Source organism: Colius striatus, chromosome 14, assembly GCF_028858725.1.
Source record: "Colius striatus isolate bColStr4 chromosome 14, bColStr4.1.hap1, whole genome shotgun sequence".
NCBI classification, from domain to species: Eukaryota; Metazoa; Chordata; class Aves; order Coliiformes; family Coliidae; genus Colius; species Colius striatus.
In genome coordinates, this window is record NC_084772.1 from 11830334 (window position 1) to 11851257 (window position 20924).

General features: G+C 39.5%; 1 protein-coding gene across 1 annotated transcript in view; it reads right to left on the reverse strand.

Annotated features, from left to right (window-relative positions):
* The window catches only part of LOC104558430 (neural-cadherin), a 60572-nt gene extending 43970 nt beyond the window's left edge, over nt 1-16602 (reverse strand). Inside the window, exons 1-3 of the mRNA XM_062007602.1 lie at nt 15579-16602; nt 1452-1649; nt 391-616 (exon numbers count right to left, since the gene is read on the reverse strand). Of these exons, the coding sequence (XP_061863586.1) occupies nt 391-616; nt 1452-1649; nt 15579-16602 (1448 nt within the window). The remainder of the gene's footprint in view (nt 1-390; nt 617-1451; nt 1650-15578) is intronic.
* Nucleotides 16603-20924: the final 4322 nt, after the last annotated feature.

A 20924-nucleotide genomic window follows, 5' to 3' on the forward strand; every position in this document is an offset into this window, starting at 1 on the left:
CTGGCTTCTGCAAAGTTTCACTTGATGGAGAAGGCACTTATCCAAATTTGACAATTTTCTCCTAAGTAAATTAAAATATCCTTTTGTATCAGAGTATCTTTATTTATGATGTAAGAATTCCAATTTGTATTCTGCTTTTTGTTTGAAAATTACGACACAATCAACATCTACTAATACGTTCCATATCATTTTAAAAATCAAGGGGCTGTAATTATTCAATACAGCTTTTTCTGTATAAAAGGGTGACTAAAATTACAGAAATCAAACTGTATATTGACTACTTCCTTTAAGATATCTAAATTGTGACTCAAAGTAACTTAGGCTTTGGGGAGATCAAACAAGTTAAGCCAGGAACACAACCTCACTGCATTCTCTTTAACTGTTACTTACGATTTTCCTCGTGGCATACTTTCAGGAACATAAGTAACATATGATATGTTGGTGAACTGTGGTGGTCGAAATCCAGCAATCACAGAAACAGAGGCTGGAGACCCTCTGCTTCCAAGTTTATCTGCTGCTAGTACAGTCAGTAAATACTCCTTGTCCTTTACTAAAGGCAAACTTGTTGTTTTAATCCAACCAGTGTCCTTCTCAACCTTGAATCTGTCTTCACCACCTGAAAAGAGCAGATCCACAAAATCTTGTAGTAAATTTAAGAGAAGAATATGGTTTCAATTCCCAAGTTACTTTTGGCTTAGAGTCAGCATGGACACAAAAGTTTGTTTAGAACTTAGAAATCAGAAATCAGCAATTACACTCACGATTACATTTCTAAGTCACATTTTATTCCTCGGGATAATTACCACTCTTCTTTATCCTCCAATATTTTGCCATTGTTTAACCTAAATATCCCTTACCAGAAAACAGAGTCCTGTCCAACAGGAACAAATTCACCTTTAAAGCAGCATTGCTACTCCTCTCTGCTTAGACAGTTTTGAACTATTACTGAAGTTTCTTTTAAGATCCCCACAAAGAAAATTATTGAGTCTGTTCCATCTTTGCAAATGTAAGGCACAACCCAGACCCTTAAAATTTTTTAAGAAATGAAGAAGTGCAACTCCTGCAAGAGTCAGAACATTAAATCTCACCATCCAATAAACTGTGCTCTACATACTGCCCTATCTCATAAACAGGTGGTCCAACAGAGAGGTGCTGATTACTGCTGCCATTACCATCCACTTGTCAAAGCCCTGAGAAGCACTGACTGTTCTAGTCTTATCATCTTAGGGACAATCTGGGCAGGAACTCCACTTTGGAGGAGAACAGACTTCAAATCTAGCAAATCTGTCTGTATGCTCAGTAAAAGACGACTTCTCTCATAAAGAGATGAAGGCCTACGAACCTTTTGGTGAAAGAGGGGAAGATCTTTCACTAATAAAACTGAGGATGAAAGACAAAAAAGTCACCATAGTGAAGTCTAATACACGGGGAATGAGAGGGTTAAAATTTACCTTCCAAGAGAAAATACTCTACAGCTCCATGGATCCCTTCATCTGCATCCACAGCAAGCAGCTTGTACACTTCAGTACCTCCCAGAGCTTCAGGGGAAACCACAGCCAAGAATGGGAAGGGCTCCATAACCCACTCAGGCACGTTGTCATTCACGTCTGTCACAGTAAGTGACAAGTGCACCAAGTACCAATCCTTTCCTAATGGTCACAGAAAAATTAAGTACTTAGACCACTCCTTAATGGCACTCAAAAGTAACAGAAACATGTATTAATTATACACATATATCAAAGATACATGTATTGTCTGCAATACTGTTGGCATGTAATCCAGAAATGATTACAGTAACTCTGAATTCTGATAATGAAATACTTGTTGCCAAAACAATTTTGAACAGTCTACCCTAACTAGTGATTTTCCTGGTTAGGAAGTTCACTGAAATTCTAGTTTGGTTTTTATTTCTATTAAATATTAAATGTTAAAACAAACAAACAGAAGAAAAAGTATTTGTTGCACCTCTGCTATTAAGTCAGCCAGGGAGGACAGCAGAGCTCCTAAACAAGTATTAAATAATAGGCAGGTAAAAAGTAAATCAAGACTGTGAAAAAGTGAATATTTCTTTTCTAACTGACAATATTTATCAGCTACATCAAGGAACACAGTGTAAATGCAACTTGGGCCTTTTGGCCAGCTCGGCCTCAAGTGGACTGGCACAGAACTTGTAAAAGGTTTTGCTACAGAAGTCAACTTGAATGTTCCTACAGTCCATATTTAATGCCTCTGGCTGCAGAAGAGTGATGTATACACACCCTGTCTGACTGAAAGCAGTACAACTGCATTGACACAGCAGTATGCCCCAGCTAAGCCTGGGGAAGTGAAAGAGATCCGGGTAAAAACAGCTGTCAACATTTACAATGTGATTTATCTACAATGACAATAATGTATGTAAATTCAGAATTTTTAAAGTTGATGGCATTAATACTTGATTTCAGTGAGTATTTATTACTTGTACATACATGAAAATATACACACACACACACATTTATTTTCAAAGTAGCTTTACAGAAACTGAAACAACATAGAGAAGAACATCTAAAATTATCAGGTTTAATTTAGATATAATTGATAACACAAAGAAATGAGTATTTAAGACTCTAAATATAAAAGAGTTGCCAAAACGTCTCATCCTGTAAACGGTGTTATCTTCCTAAGAAGGACTCTTCTCCCAGGAAGGTGTGTCACTTAGGCTGACCAGTTGTACTGTCTCTCTTCTACTTCCCTAATTGCAGCATTTCATCCCTCTCTAAAAGATATCCATCTTCCAACTAAAATACATTCTTTTTATCTGTACTTACTGATGCTATACCTTCACTCCCACAGAAACACTAATACATATTTCACCTCAGCCTCTTGAAAGCTTCATTTTCCCACAAGTAGGAACTTCTCTCTGATGCTAAGTGGCATATTTAGTACACCGTATCATAATCTGCACTCTATAAACAACCAGTAAGTGGATTGTCGTAAAGAAAACTCCTTGGTGCTGTGATTAACAAAGTCAAATGTAAGTTCTTAGTTTAGATTCCCCAGACTTAATCCATCGTGACCTTTGAGTACATTCTGCTCTTATCCAGAAAATTCTCTTAATAGAAAAATCAGCACTCACCCAAGACAGTCACTGAAGTTGTTAGTTGAACTTGTAAAACTGTATTAATTAATTTGAACTTTGGAATTGTAACTGTCAGTACATGTTCTTTCTCTAAAGATAAAAGAAAGTGTATTGACAGTGACTTGCTAAATGTAAATCAATTTCTTTGTAATTATACCATGTACTCAGAATCTAATCCTGCAGAAAATATATTAGCTTAAGAGAGCACATATGAAAAAACAGTGGCTACAGCAAAATTAAACTTCTAGTTTATCAAACAGAAAACCACAGCAGCAGTTCCCTGAAAAAGAACATTAAACATACCTTGTCCCATCACAGAACATGGACATATGCAACACACATTCTATATTTTTAGATTTTCATGGGAAAATTCTCAGTCACCACATACATCCAAGTCTTAAAGTCTTCTAAGTCTTCTCCAGTCTAATTGAGATGATTTGTATGTGTTATGTATTGCACTACTGCAGTCAGAAGCTTTGGGTGACCTGGAGTAAGATGCTGAATTTGTCTTCTCTAGTCAAGTATTCTTTATATCATTGCATATGAAGCCAAAGTTTCCAAAGATAAACTCAAACTGCCTCATTACAAAAGCAGACTGACAGTGAGGTGAGAGTACTATAGCCCACACTACTATTGCACTGTCCTCATAGTCACCCAGGGTAAGTTCTAATTGAAAAGTGTCAAATGAGTTTGAATGCTCCAAATATTTTAATTAAAAGGTTGTTCAAAAAGAGTAAGTGCAAAAGGGAGAAGTTAGTGTCAAAATTGCCTGTCTCTTCTCAAAAGGACAGGTCTTGTGGAAGCTGTCACAAGTTTGTAAATACCCTCTACTAGCTTAGTTTGCCTGACCACAACTGCAGGCTTAAAATAGCAAGCACTAAATTAGAAGCTGAGTTAAGAACCTCTGAAAATCTGCCTCTATTATAGCAACATTTATTGAGGATCTGAATGCCATCCTGATAATACTGCCATGAGTAGGTAGGGTAATGATCTTTGGCTCTCTGAGGTCTGAAAATCAACCCATGAACTCATTCTGTTTCAAGTTCTGATGAAGTTTTTTAACACGTATGTATTCCTCTGTCAAAACATGTCACAAATGAAGAATAACTGATTTGCATTGAACAAGTAGGAGTAAACCTGGACACAAATTCCCCTCTTGTCACTTACTGTCAGATCATCTAACATTAATATGCTGGTGCTTAGTAGCTAATTATAATTGAGAAATACCTCTTGTAAGGAAACTATGGAAAACTACATCAGGACTGATATTAATCCTCCAGCAAACTTAATTAAAAACTGAAAAGACTTGGCCACATTCCTCCAGGTACTCGTGTTTTAATAGTTAAGAGATTTTAATGATATTTGACAACTTGGCAAGATCAAAGCTTTCAGCAATATGTTGGCTACCTCTGAAACATCTGAGTACTCTTAAGAATTTTGTTAGGAACTTCCACGAGGAACTGCAATGCACACAACAAAAGAGATAGGCATAAGTGCCTCTCTTGATCAGTGTACATTTCCACTGCATATGACCATACAGATCTTATTGATATGGTATCTTCTTCCATCAATCATAGACAACCTGATTCATAAGCAAAAATACTTAAATAAATCATCAGGATTTTGCTTCCACATGAAGGCAATCTGGAGCAAAATGACAGTAAGTTTTCCCTTGACTGCATACCAAATATCAAAGCAAAAACTATAACAGAAACACTGAATAGGAATGTACTACTCTGCACAGAGACCTACAAATGTGACCTGACAACTTGTAGAAACAACATCAGGGTGTCCAATGAAGCATGATTGGACAAGGACTTGCCAAAGGACAACGACCGTGATGAAGAAACTGACATGGACAATAATGTAATATGCATATGTCTAGTAGGACAATGCCTTAAGAATTCTTTTAAAGCATAGCTCCATATTCTAACAGTGTAGCAAACATTTAGAACTTTTTCAGTTGTTGTACCATGACACATACATTACAAACTGCAGTCTTTTATATTTTGTAACTATAGAATAGTGTTTTCTCACAGAATGGAGCTTAAACTGGATCTTTAAGTAATTTTTAGTAAAGAATATAAAATAAATTTTCTCCCCTATTTATGAAAATAACCTGTGCTTCAAGACAGTAGAAGGAAAGAAATCTTAAAAACATAGTTCAGGCACCTCAACTTCCATCAAAACACCCTCCATATGGATCTTGCAGGTATATTAATTATGCATCAATGTATTAATAGCATTAATATGTTATTATGTATTTGTATATTAATAGTAGTTTAGTAGTAGTATGTAAGTAGTACATATGCAGTAATATTGCTACATTATGGGAGAAATAATATGTTACAATTCTACTCAAATCTTAGCAGAAACAGCTTAAAACTGGTAATCCTCTGTGGATTTAGGTTAAGTCCTACAAACACACAGACAAGTTCTATTTAAATTATCTGTTCCAAATACCAGGCCCCAACAAGAAGTGGAGATATCTGCAACTGTATTCAGCAGTGCAAGGCAACCCACTGCTGAGATCCTGTCAGAAATCCAACACAGGCTTAATTGTCCCAAAAAGAATTTTCAAACTGTTTTGTAACATACTATGAACAAGAATTTCCTCAATATTAAATGCTAGGTACCTGAGTTTCAAGCCAGGCACACTATAAATATCTTAGACAATGTTATCCATTCAAAAAAATCTTAATAAAATAATAATTTTGCTGATTAATTTGTTGGCACACATGCATAGTTTGCCTTTGACAGATCTTCGTCCTTAGCTTCAGACACCAGAAAAGTTCAAATGCTCACACATATTAAGCAACATGAGTTAAAATTCAACATGGCTCTTTGCTGTACATAAACATGACAGTAATTGGACACAGGAATATCTTATATTTGTTAAAGTCATATGGAAAAGAGTACTTCATTTTCAAAAGGGTAAAATAATCATTTTATTTGATCACAAATTATTTTTCCTCTTTTCTTATTTTTCTTCACTACAGAAACTAAATAAAACAAGTTTCATGAGAATATTGCCTTTCTCATGTATTTGCAGACACCACTTATTTGCCCTTTGCCATGGCAAAACTAACTCTCTCTACAATTCTTTTCATTTTAAATAAAAAATAAAAACTAAAATTATAAACTGTAGTCCAGAGATTTTTCCTACTTCAGCTGCTTAATTCCCTATTAGAGTCAATTCACATATCATCAAAAATCCTTCTTAAGGCAGCTCATCCTGAAGTCTGCTTTTTCTCTGATATTCTCTCTAGTTGGAATTACTCCCTTTTACTGAAAAAAGCTTAAATTTAGCACTGACTTTTACTCCCTACTACCAAAATCAATTTTCATAATCCACTGCTGAAACCTCATCAAGGTATCTATCTATAATTGTTTATTTTTCATTCCTATCTGTGGTTGAAAACTGATAAACAGAAACATTTATTATACTGTCTTGCTCTGAATTACAACTACATTAAGCAACAAATATACTAGCTGGCCCAAGTTCCTGCTCACAGGAAATGTGTCAGGACTCACAATATTCATCCTTTAATATTTTGCTCATGGTTTAAGTGACTTGCTGGGAAACTTAACCATAGCAAAAATACTCTTTAAACGCAGCAATAAGTAACTAAAAAGCAAATCAAATAATCTCTAAAATATCTTTCTTTAGGTCTGCCTGTAGGCAAACTTCTAGATCCATACAACTAATGAAATCAGTTCTCCACCAATATACTCTGTGCAAGAATTCCACATTGACATAATCCACCTATTGGTTTCTACAGCAGACTACTTTTAGAACTACATCTCTTATGTCCATTCAGTAGATGTAAAAAAACAGGTCACATCAGACATCTCAGGAAACTCATTTAGTAAATTCAGAATTACTCTACATCCAGTAACATTTCTTCAAGTCTACGTGGTCCAAGCTGTAATACAGATAGGTTTGTACAATATCTAAAATCTTCCTAGTTTAAGACAAAATTCACTTTTATTGAAAGGAAATTACTTCTCCAACAAGCAGCATGAAAATCTGTTATTCAGATGCCTTTCAGAAAACAGCAGTGAAGATCAAGGGCAGTGTCTGCTGTCAGCCTCCTCACTAGACTCGTTTTTCCAAATCTCCATGATCAAAAGGCAGACAGTGCCTCATTAAGCACAGCTGTTAAGAATGAGAAGCTTTAATAAAGGCAGAGTTAAGTATACAGGAAAAATCATAACATCTTACTTTAACTATTCAAAGTTAGACATTTGATCCTTCAGTGAGATACAAACCCCATTGGTATAACAAAATAAAATGTTCTTACTAAAAAAGAACAAGCAACAAGCAAAAAACCTTAATGCTCATATAGTATGAAGACTGAGTTATTTGTTCAAAATGCTTAGGAAAACTTCCAATAAAAAATAGGTGTCATCATAAGCTCATAAAACAATTGGTATTTTTTCACCTCAAATTTAAGACACATAGATTTACTACTGAGAAGGAACAGAAAGCCCACTTAAACTTAGAAATCTTTAAGGCAGTCCAAGGTAAAGATTTTTCCAAATTGAAGAACATCATGAAAATTACAAGAAGCAACCAAATATCTTGACTGGATAGTGGCTCCTTTCTTCTTTAGGTTCTTCACTAGTTCTTTATGTTCTATGAAATCCAAGTTCACCTGAAAAACCTATTTTTTAGAATTTTCTTGGAAAGGGTTTCAACATAAACTAACATGAACTAAGTCCTCCAACCTAGTATCAAAGTTGGGCTATAAAGATTCATTGGATGGCACACAGATACTGCAAACTAATAAATCCTGTCATTTCATACAGCAACTGGAAAAAGAAATATTCCCCTACATATTCACACTGTTACAGCAAGAGTGGCAGGAAAGAGAAGGTTTTAATACTTAATCATTCAGTTAACAGCAACTTTAAAATGTTACATTGGTTAAATCAAGTCTTGAAAACCATGCATGCTGAAATACTTTGATTGCAATTTCAAATTGTGTAGGATGGGGTTGCCTCTAAACTCATCTCTTTTCACCATGTCAAATGATAAAAGATGCTGTCAATCTGTGAAATCCAACATATTTTCAGGCTTCTGATTTCATTAGGATTATGGAACTGTCTTTTATCTCAAAAATCCAACAGATACTTCTGTAAGACAGGACTTGAAAACAAAATCCTATTTGTTACAAATGTAGGCTTCTCTGCAACAGTGTAATTGATAAAACTGACAATGCCAGACATTCTGATTTTTAAAATCTGACAATATAGAATACCTACTTGACTGAACATGTCTCTACAATTGTGGGCAAATATTATAAATTGAATGTACTGAGGGAAGAAGTACTACATTATTATGATTAACCAATAATGGGTGAGAAGTTAGGTTGCTCCTGGCGTTTTTAGGTCATTTCAATTTATTCTTAAAAGGAGATTATGAGAGTGTTAAAAGTCTTGCAAACCATTAGGACAATAATGCTATTACATTCTAGCCTACATCTATCAGCAAATTAAGTTAGTATTTTAGTTAGTTAAATTTCAATTAGTATTTTTCTTTTTGTTTAAGTTGTTCCACCCTCTCAAAGGTTGACATAAAATAGACAAATGTTATATTTAAAACTCACAGATTTGTTATTTGTTAGGGTTACTGCAAGAAAAATATTTTCGGTTTGCTTGAGAGGACATAGTTGTTTTGAGTAGGCTTTGCAAATATCATATTGAAATCTTTTAACATCCCACTCTATAACATGTCTTCATGTAAAGTATCTACTGATAAAGTTTGGGAAGATACATTAGCAGGAAAAAAAAAAAAAAATGTGCCAAGCCTCTAGCAGCAGTCAGGAGGAATCTCTGTTCCCATTTTCATACCATTACATGAGATGAAAGTTACTGGTTATTGTACCCAGTCCTACTGTATATCCTTCAAAAATAGGACAATTATGCACCAACATTTCTCTACTGTCATTTCTGAGAATTCATGAAGTATGTGAAGGGCTACTTTTAAGTACAGTAGGTTGCTCATTCATAAAACATAAACCTTCTAAAGGGATAGGTTTGATGGGCTCAAGCTGTGGACAGTCTGCATTCCCTTCTAATATGCCTTATTTTTTTTTGCAGATTGAATAATGACAGTCTGTCATGTCTCTCTTCCTTACCCTCATGAGGCTTTTAAAATAAAAGTTAAACCAAACCAGAAAACAGAAGTAGAAAAGTAAAAGAAAGCATCAGAGAAGTTAAATGATCATAGCAGGGTGGATCTTTATATAAATGACCAATTAAAAAAGAGTAAAGTAATAATCATGTTATCAGGGACTTCCTAGTGTGGTATCCATCTGCTAAGTGTGGCAGACAGAAAAAACAAGCATGCCCAGATGTGAAATAATGACTACAAATTAATAATCACAACAGATACCCTTAAATAACAAAACATATGTCTTAGTAAATGATTAACAATTGCCACAAAGAATTACCACACAGAGAGAACTTTGCTAGAGGTAGCAGCTATCATATCAGTGTAAAACAAAGTTCTCTTGAAATTTTCCTCAGAATTTCATGGGGAAAATCTCGTGTGTTTCTCTGTAGTGTATCAAGTGCAAGTAAAAAAAATGCCCCCACAATCAGTACCGGCTCACCAACAGGGCCTACTGTACTACTTTGCATTGTTATGCACAGAAAGCCTTTTGAACTAACTGGACTGCAAACCTAAACACATGAAAAACAGGAAATCATTATTTATTTTCATTTTCCAGAGAAAGAAAACAAAAAAGAGAAAGTTGACTACAGCACATCACGTATCAACATTTATATGCACCGTCGGTAAACTGAAGCCTATTCATCACACACAGAACTGATGTCATTAGGGCTAGGAAACAGACACAAACTAGTATCTGCTGAGTGCGATGTTATTACAAGGAGAAAGGACACCAGTGAGCCTCCACAAACACTTTTTTGGTAAGAGGCTTTGAAAGACTGACAAATCTCAAATTTCATTTCAAACTGTGCTGAGGAGTAAGCTGTCATATAGACAAAGCTTTCCTTATCTCCTTGAAGTCCTCTTCTGCTCAATCATCCCCAGTAATCAACAGCAGTTCACCAGAAGGCTGTGCTACCATTCAGCAACAGGCTTGAGAGTTGGGCAGAGAGGAACCTCATGAGGTTCAACAAGGACAAGTGCAGAGTCCTGCATCTGGGGAGGAACAACCCCATGCACCAGTACAGGCTGGGGGTGACTTGCTGGAGAGCAGCTCTGCAGACAGACCTGGAAGTTCTGGCTGACAGCAAACTAAATATGAGCCAGCAATGTGTCCGTATGGCCAAGAAGGCCAATGGCGTCCTCCTCTCTCTCTACCCTGGTGAGACTACAGTGCTATGTTCAGTTTTGAGCTCCCCAGTTCAAGAGCAATAGAGAACTTCTGGAGAGAGTCCATCAGAGGCCCATCAAGATGATGAGGGGACCAGAGCATCTCTGTGATGAGGAAAGGCTGTGAGACCTGGGGTTATTTAGCCTGAAGAAGACTGAGAGGGAATCTTACCAAAACTTATAAATACCTAAAGGATGAGTGTCAAGAGAATGGGGCCAGTCTTTTTTCTGTAGCACTCAATGATAGGATAAGGGGTAACAGGCACAAGCTGGAACACAGGAAGCTCTACTTGAACACGAGGAGAAACTTCTTTTGTGTGAGGTTGACGGAGCCCTGGAACAGGCTCCCCAGGAAGGGTGTGCAGTCTCTTTCTCTGGAGGTTTCAAAACTCTTCTAGACGAATTCCTGTGTAACCTGACCAAGGTGAATCTCTTTTAGCAGAAGGTTGGACTGGATGACCTCTAGAGTCCCTTCCAACCCCCTCCATTCTGTGATTCTGTGAACCGTCCTTATCCAAAAGCTGGCACTTTCTGAACACTGAATTCCATATAAATTCCAATTTGAAGAAAGAAAAAGAAAAAGTATATGCATATGATTAATCATCTAAGGCAATCAGATTTCCTGCTTGAGAAATCATGACTGCTTTTATCAGAAAAGCAAAAAGTGGAGTTTATGTGTGAAACTAATACAAGTGCTGTTTATTATTAAGTGAATCAAAAGGAAACTGTCATAAAAAAAACTGAAATTTGTCCCCTATTTACACCAAAACATTTTGAAGTCAAAGGAAAATTTACTGTGGGCTGAGTTGCAGACCCAAATTTGGACACTACACTTCTGAGACTAACTGAAAAAAGAGAGGTCAGGAAAAACTGAGATAAAACTATTTCATATTCAAATGAAGTGTACCAGAATTGTCATGTCAGTCAGAGAACCAATGCTCAATTGGAGGTTATAAAACAGTGTTGAGGAAGATCCTACCCATATGTTCTACAACTTACTACTTACATCAGATTAACAGATTTGTACTGAAATTTAGTTAGATCTTATTAAAAAAAAGGAAAAAAAGCTTATTTCTTTTGCAGAAACTAAATGTTTGAGATGGTAAACAGCCAGAAGATCTAAACAGCTTTGGTGTTCAAGTCCCAGTAGTCTCACAAAGATGTTTTCAATCTGACTGCTTAAAGTAGACAGCACAGTATCAAAACATTCAGACTGAATAAATGTCAACATGGTGCTCTAAAGCTGCCCCAGACATTCCTTTATACTACAAATAAGTAACATTCTAAACCTGCAAACACCTATAGTGGTCCCAAATGCACACAGAATGTACATTTCCGTTTGACTTTATAGCATGAAACCCATTGCAGTTTAACAAAACACATCTGCAGGATGATAGATGATGATTTCAACTGAAGCCCAGCTTGATGTGTAACTGTTAACATGGTTGCAATTCATAAAAGAGATAACGAGTTGTACAAGACAAAACATCACCCAGAAGCTACTTAATTCTTAGGGATGATCCCCACAGAATCAATACAGCTACTAAGGGACTAAGGCCTCAGATAAAATTAAAACAGATGATCCTTAGCTTCCAAGCATGAAAACCTTCAAGGTTTAAAATACACGTATCACTAAAATTGCTATTTCCACTCTGTATGTCAATTTAAACAGGACAAATATACTTCAAACCTAAGTGACTGCTGTTAACTATTTGGAAGGCATGTCAAACATCATCCTTTGTAAATCCCCCGATAAGAAAAAATGAACGACATGGGATTACAAAGCTAATGCCCATGGATGAAGTAAGGTCAAAGGAGTTGGAGATGACAGAGGATTAGAGACGGGATCTTTCATGCACTTCCCCCAAGCATTAATGGAATAATAATGGCTCCTTCTCAAATTAAATGCTAGCTCTGTGTTAAAATATTAATGTATATGACAGTCTAAGAAGTTTTATCTTCTGTTCACGGGGTAAAAACTTAAAGTAGTATTATGCTTTTATGAAGAATAAATAAACTGTCCCAATAAATTAAATGGGATAAAAATTGAAATGCTACAGGAAATGTGAGCATAACCATCATTTCTTAAGGCAAGCTTAATAGAAGAAAATAGCCCAGGGCTGAGTGACCAGTGTGGTCTCTAGAGGAATTTGCTCATCAAGGACCAAGTGCCAAAAAAATATTCTCGTGAAGTTAAGCCCTGACATTCTAGAATTCTGTTTAGCACCTTTGTTGCTCAAATTGGTGTATGACTTTTTTTATGGTGTTTGTTTTGGGGCTGTGGGATCTGTGAAGATTTTTTTATCCTTTGGCCAGCTCGTTAATTATGAAAAATGTACATACTGTTGGGCTATATTTCCATCTCAAATTGAGTGAGTTTGGCTCTTAAGATTAAATTTTCTGTCCAATGCCCAGGAAGAGCAATATAAGCTCTCAAGGTAATCAAGGTACAGAGAATATTTTATACAAATGCAGACACTTAAGTTGCAGAACTTAACAGTTAAAGAGCAGCAAGGACAAGCTGCTCTGCAGTGTAAGGTGAAGCAGGAGTCAAGGGTGACAAGGAAGGCAGGGACCACATTGTCACTAAGCAAGAACAGCAAAGCAGGTCCTTAGATATGAACCTGGTTCATCCAACAGTCCAGTGGTCACCAGTCAGATTTGCAGTGATGAGGCAGGTCTCAGGTCAGTAGGAAGCCAAGTCAGCAAGGCAGTGCCAGGGACAGCAAAATGCACAGCCAGATACAGCCCATGTCAGGGAAGGAGCTCAGGAAAGGACTTGAGCTTAAGCGCAGCTCCCAAGACATGAGACAGAGGCAGAGGCCACAGGCAAAGCTTGTGACAACTGTCTGATCCAAGGTTAGCTGGCTGCGCTGTGTCAGAGCTGATCTGGAATGTGGGCAGCCAAACCCAGGCAGCAGGAGCTGCAATACCTGTTACTGCACTGCAAGATCTGACAATCACACTGAACAGGTCAGCTCTGATATGAAAGGTAATGTCCTATCAACCTATGAAAGCTGTCAGGCTTGGTTGATCTGTCATCCCTTCTCTAGATCTTAAAACTGACTTCTGTGATCCCCTCTCTAGATGTTAAAACTGACAGCTTAATTGCTGTCTACCTAGTCTCTAAGAGTCAGAATCCACATGTTTCTTAAAGATTATCTTACTACTTCATACTAGTAGAAGTAAAGACTAGAGGAAAATAATCCAAACTATTTAGTAAAAATACAAGATTATGAAAAAAATCCCTTAAAATAAGTTGGATCGTTTTTTAAAGTCAGTCAGCATTGCTTTGGAAAAGAAATTCCTAGCACGATAAGAGTGACAAGCTTTGTTCCAGGCAATCTCAGACTTCTATACACAGACTAGATAACAGTAAAAACCATCACGAAGGTGAGACTAGCAGTAACCAGGGGCAAGGTTAGCTACCACTTTTCTGACAACATCTGCTTGATTCTGACAGAGGGAGCTGTGACACCAACAAAGGGCTGAAATTGGAGCTACGTGACAGCATGCGTGAACTTGCTAGAAGCATACTCAGATTAACCTGACAGATTTTGTCACTGCCTCTGAGTAATGACATCCCCTTTGGCACGTAGCCTTGCTCAAGATTGAGTAGCAAAGATAGGACACAGAAAGTGTTTGTGTTTTGGAAATTGGTCTATCGACCTCCTGGTTAGTGGCCAAAGCTCAAGCTGGAACACGGTATAAAGTCAGGACAAGTGAGTGACACCAATATGCTACAGCAAGAGGCATGACAAAAGCAAGGAAGGATGAGGGAACGATCTGAGAGTGGTTCCTCAGGGTCTAAGTGAAATGAGTTGGTGATCTAGTCTGCTTCATGGTGTAAAGTATCCATGTCACTGAAACTGTCAGCACTAATTAGAACCCTCACAGGCATTCCCAGGGACTTAACAGACACCAAGGAATAAACTGCCTCACTCCTACGGGCTGCCCTCAGTCAGAAAATAGAAGAGACAAGGGAAAACAGTAGCGTGGGAAGCCTTTCATCTCTCTTTTTTCATCTGCCCATGATGCTCTGTGGCTAAAAGTTACTTTGAGCAGTTCTTCTGTTAATAGTTAACAACTTTCACAAGCACCAGAAGTCACATAATAGAAAACTCTTTTCAAGCCTTTCCAAGATGAAATCAAGTCAACCAACTCACTTCTGCTGATACAACTTTCTCTGGAACACTCACATTCTAGAAAATCTTCAGAACATTGTTACAATCACAAGTAACATAAAAATAACAAGACACATGGTGAGCGTATACAGATCTCCACCAACCGAATTTGAATTACAAACATGCTTCAATTCAGCTGTTTTCGTAAGTGAAAAGCATTCACCAAGATGATGATTCAAAATTTTAACAGAATTTTTAGAAGTATCAGATGCAATCAGCCAGAGGTAAATGAACTGAGCTATTTTATTTAACGGGAGTAAGACCCCCGTATATGATACCATTTAAACCATGGCGGGCATTGGACTGCTCAGATTTTTTACAGATGAGCAGACACATGAACACAAAGGCACCAATCTCGCAAAAACTGTGCTTGTGAGACAAACATGCTTAACTTTAATGATGACTCAAAACTCACCGACTCCAGCTGCCTGCCTCAAGTTAAGCACTTACAGGACCAGAATGGGAAGTATTTTAAAGTATTTGTGTGTAAGAAGCATCATGTATCTAACGTGTCGTCTCAACACGTCTATGATGGATGTAACACTTCTTGGTCATACTACAGATTTTCCGTGCTGCTCATTAGACTAAGAGTTTTAACAGGTGGAATAGTTAAACTCTGATAACCACCTTACTGCTCCAAGCACTTTTACACAGCTGTGCTGTCCATACTCACTAAACTAAATGTTTCTTGTCAGTTACAATGTTTTAGTACTTTAAAGATTTAAAAGATAAAAACTTGTGTTGTGGGGTGTTACAACGTCACTCCTGATGCTAAACGATCGTTAAGCACTGCTTGTCATTCGGAGACGCTTTACTCCTTGAAAGAGTCCTCCAACTCACTGACGCGACAAATCCACTACTCTGTTTAAGATGCAACTTTCTCTGCGGCTGTAGCCGCGGGACCGAAGCCCGTGTCGCGCCCTGCACCTACCTCGGCGCTGCTGGACGCGGACGACGAGCTCCCAGGCGGCCACCGCCTCCCTGTCTAGGGCCGCGACCAGCGTCACCTCGCCGCTCTCCCGCTCCACGCGCACCGGAGACTCCTCGACGGGCGGCGACACCAGCTCGAACCAGGCGGCGGCGAAGCGCGCCGCGGCCAGCGTCGCCAGGCGGCTGCCCGGGAGGGCGTCCTCGGGCAGCGACAGCGCCAAGGGCGCGCCGGGCGGCAGCAGGGCCCGGCGGCGGCGGGCGGCGCGGCGAGGCGGCGGCAGGCGCTTGGGCTGCGGCAGCACCTCCAGCTCCAGCGGCTCGCTGAGCAGCGCCGGCCGCCCGCGGTCCCGCGCGTAGAGGCGCAGCGGGATGGGCGCGCGCAGGTGGAGCAGGGAGCGCACCAGCACCACGCGCCCGCTGCGCGGCACCACGAAGAAGTGCGCGCTGCGCGGGAGCGCGAAGTACCGCAGCTCCGCGTTGGCACCCGCGTCCGCGTCCTCGGCGCGCGCCTGCCACACCTGGGACTTGAGCGCCAGCGTCTCCTCCACGCGGAGCTGCGTGACGCCGCGCCGCGGCCCCCCCACGAAGCGCGGCGCGTTGTCGTTGTCGTCCAGCACGCGGACGGTGAGCGCGGCCAGCTCGGCGGCCGCGGCGCCACGGGGCACGCAGAGCTTGCAGCACAAGCCCAGGCGGAAGGAGTAGAGCGCCCGCGCCTCGCGGTCCAGCGGCCGGCGGGTGCGCAACCAGACGCGAGCGGTGCGGGCGTGCAGCGAGACCTGGAAGTGCGAGTGGCCCTCGCCCAGCAGCTGCAGGTGCCAGCGGCGCCCTTGCACCTTGGCGCACCAGGGCTCGGGCCCCAGCCGCGTCAGCGGGATGCTCAGCCCGCGCACACGCGTGCCCGCCGGGCGGTTCTCCGCCACGTGCCCGCCGAACGACGGTCTCCTGCGCGGGGCCACGCGGGCGGCGGCCACAGCCCAGCACAGCAGCAGGCAGCCGGCGAGGATGCGGGCTCCGCGGGCACCCATGACGGCTGCCGGACGGGCTGCGCCGCGCCGCCCTGCCCAGCGCTCACCGAAGCACCGCGCGGAGTGGGTGGGCGGGCAGGGAGGGGCCGCGAGGCAGGGCTGGGCCGAGGGCGGGAGGCAGCGCCGTGGGGCAGTTGCCGCCCCTTACGCGGCTCCCTCCTGCGGGCTGTGGTGCGCGCACCCTGAGCGCACGCATAGCGAACCCTCCCTGGCGTCTGACTTAGGATGTGCCTGACGGGTTAACTGCCCGCTCGCCCAGCTGTGCTTCAACACTCTCACCGCTTGCTTCATTTCCCGGAGCGCCATTCCCAGGAGCCAAATTCTTCGTTCGCTTTCCCCGAGCATCAGTGCACAGGTAATGTCCTACAGTCTGTCACATGCTTCCAACAGCGCTCGAGTGTCTGCTGAAAATATTTTCTGGTTGATTTTTAGGTTGCCACATCTTATAAAACCTCAGTTTGGCCCTCAGCTTGTACTTGAGCAATGTCACTCGCCTAAAGTCACATCTTCAGTCACAATCAGCTCCCCAACGCCTCAGAACTTGTAAAAGTAAAAGAAACTTTTTGGGTGAAATGTAACTTCACTACTGAATGTTTTTGGCAATAAACAGAAAGAAATAGAATCTAGCATTTATTTAACTGTGAGGTTTTTTGGCATAAGTAGAACTAAGAAACCAATAAAACTAAACTTCACTATTAAAGTTAACTGACTAAATAAATCAGGTTTGTGCAGAAAAAGTTATTATGCAGTTCCTCCTCAAAACAGAATTGTGCTTTTAAAAATGAAGTAAAATAGAATATAAAGCAGGTGTTTGCTATATTTATGTAGTACATAAATCACTTAAGAATCATTCTGAGAGTAAAGAAATGCAAAACAAAAAGATACCCTGTATTAGCCACATTCAAATTTTATGAGTCTGTGAATAATGGTTACTTTACTTATAACACAGACAGTATATTTTCCTTATACTTCCTACACAAGACTGTAAAAAACTTTATAAACACAATATTGTACCTTCCTGATAGCCTGTTCGAGAAACTGGCTGCCTTTATGGGGAATGGGAGTCCAGGATCAAGTAGGAAGACTAGAGGAGACTCAGAATGAAAATCCAAGTGCCCTCTTACTACAAGAGTGACTTTCTCCATTTCATCCTGCAGGTAATTAAGGATATACAAATCATCAGTTTCACACATTGATTATCTTCCATTATGCTTTGTACTGTGCCTATCCTCTATCAAGCAGCATTTTACTGTCATCTGTCAGGTAGCTGTACTCACCTTTCCTGCCTCCCCTTTCACACCAACAGTCAGTAGCAATTTCAGACTGGCAACCATCTTTGGTGCCCTGAACAAGATTACTCTTCCATTCATCCATGAAATGGAACAGGCACAAGAACTTCAGAAACATAATACTTATCCCTAACATGCCCTGAACCACAGAAGAGGGGAAGAGTGGCTGAGGAAATGCCACCTGAGGTAGAACAGTGCTGATAAAGCTCTGGTGCCGCATCAGAAAGGCAGAACTGCTTACCTGAAATAAAAGAAATTCACCTAGAAGATGAAATGGGAATGGTTTCTGCCATGCCTTAAATTTGTCTGAGATTTGTCTGACATTTTCAATTCTACTTTAGCATAGAACCCATGATGTAAGAAGTTGCTGAATGTGAATTCCAAGGCAGGTACGGGTATCTCGATTAGGACAAAATAACAAATAGGTCAGTCTTTCATCTATAACAGAATTTAATCTTCATTATAAATAATGATACAAATACTAATATAAAAATAAATATTTTAAATGAAAACATTACAGTTGTATTGATTTTTTTAAATTATAAAAGAAGTTGAGATAATGTAAATTCTTAGGACAAGTTTTCCTCACAGAGTTAAAACAGCCTTGAAATCTCTGTATAAAAGCTCCCTCCTATCTGTGGTGTTATCTTCAGTGCTTTTGGGATGGCTTTTTTTTGGTTTTTGTTGGTCTTAAAAAAAATAAAGTTTGTGAGGTCTGTGGATTGTGTCCAGAACAAACAACAACAAATCAGAATGGGAAGAGCCCATAACTTGCTTACAAAGATTTACATGGCTTCAAAATCAAAGGAACTTTTCAAACAGTTCTGTAATTAGTATGATACTATGAAGAATCCACAACTAGTATTTGATAAGTGTTTTTCTGTAGAATCATTGTAGTGAGTTATGTTTTCTACTTTCACTAGGATTTCCCTCTGTAAAAACTTGTAAAAATGTCAGGACCAGAACTACATTTTGAATGGTCTTTCATCTCTACATCAAAAATTCAACAGACATTTTAATCAATTTAGACACAAATGTGGTTCTAACTGGCTTTAAAGATGAGCCTCATTTATGGTTTAAATGCAGAATTCAACCTACATTTTTTTAATCAGTATGGAGACAGAAAACTCAGAGATTGTCCAAAGGGTCTCTTAGGAAAACAGAGACTTTATACTGTGGTTTGATAAAAAAAATAAAAGCTTGTTGATCTTTGTAGTTTGCTGCCCTATGGTAAATGTAGACAAATACTTGAGACTGTAAACCTATTACTAACTCTGCAAATCAGTGGGAATCTGATGGTGCCCTTAATACTTGTACAGTCAGAATCTTTCTAACTTCAGGCCATCTCCAGAAGTCCTGACCATATGGGCACTGACTTTACAATACAAGCTCCTCAGCTCTTTTCCTGGACAAATTCGTTGAGATAGTAGATCTAGAGAGTATAATAAACTTTACACATTGTTTGCTTCCTTTTCCTGACTGTTCGACAGCTCTCCCTGAGGTTACATCAGGATTTTCTGAATGTTTCAGACTATTTTCCCATTTATAGCAACTCCCTCTACTTCTGCTAGCTCTAATTCTGGATTTAACAGTTGTGAAGCACCACTTCTTGCACTAAAATTCTTTTCTTGGTCCTTCTTTGTTTTACCTGCATGCATTCTTTAATACAGTAATCAGAACCTTCCCTCTTTTTTCTCTGTAAAAGCCAAGACTTTTACAAGTGTATGCCTACAGACCACAGTGCAAGTCTCCTGCTCAGGCTCACAGGCTGCACAGATGATCAGCTGGCCAGCCTGTAGTGGGAGGTGGGCATAGTCTCTAGAGATCTCACATGACCAAAGATGTCCAGTGGTCACACACAGCATCACGTACAACTGACCTGCTGGTTACTGAGGCAAGGCCAAAAAAAGTTATAATCTCTGACAGAAATGATTAATTCATGTTTGAAAATCACCGAGTCTTTGTACCTGAATGATTTATACTACTAATGTAATTTTTTAAAGAAACCACTTGATGAAGAATTTGTATTTTACAGACTAGATTTCCTTAAAATATTAAACATTCTGAGGAAAATCTTGCCTTAACCTTACAGAACTGTTTTACACATACCTTGTAGCTGAAGGGATAGATGGCTTAGGGAAAAGTGGCACAATTTGCTTTACTTTTGATCAAAAGGCAAATATGCCTGAAGCAGAGAGTGCTCTTGATTGCCACATACTCAATAGCTGCCTTTCAAGGGGGAGAAGGGACTGGAAGTCCCCTAGGATCTTTTACTATAAATAACTATAAATATATATCAATAACAGAATTAGTATAACCCTCTGGAGCAAGCTGAAATATATGTTACCTGATCCACCTCACAGATATTCCTGTCAAGTACTAGTTTAAACTCTCAGAAAGGGTTCTGCTCTGCTGCATATCTAGACAAGGGAAGCTCTTCCTACACTATTTACTTTCCACTCATAATTCTACAGGCATTTTGGCACAAAGCTCTGCAGGACCTAGCCCAAGGTGACAAGATAGTCCCTGTGCTGCTTTAGATGGTTTGTACATTGTCACTTTTCCTAACAACACTCCATTTTCTCAAATGCAAGTATAAGTGATAATCCTTTCTTGTACAATTTTGCAAGTTAAACCTAAATTATTCAGAAGTACAGCTGCTGTTGTCTAATCTTTGCTAGCTCTTTATGCAGCTTTCTCACTATACTTCACAATTTTTTCTTGGGATCTAGCAGTCGAATGAGTGCAAGAAACACCTTCTGTGGTGCTACGAGCAGAACCCTTCCTCCAAAACTGAAAAACTGATGACATTTTCAAGATCTTTCAGTATTTTATAACAACTACTATCCAGTTTATTTCAACCAGCTGGTTACAAGTCCAAGAAGGTTAGAAGAAATGTTTTAATTACAATAACTTATGTAAATGGATATATTTCCTATGCATTCAGAAACACCTCCTACATAACAAATCAAACAAGCTATACATACATACTAAAAAAGTGAAAGCTGAGGTTTGCTGAAATCAAATAACACA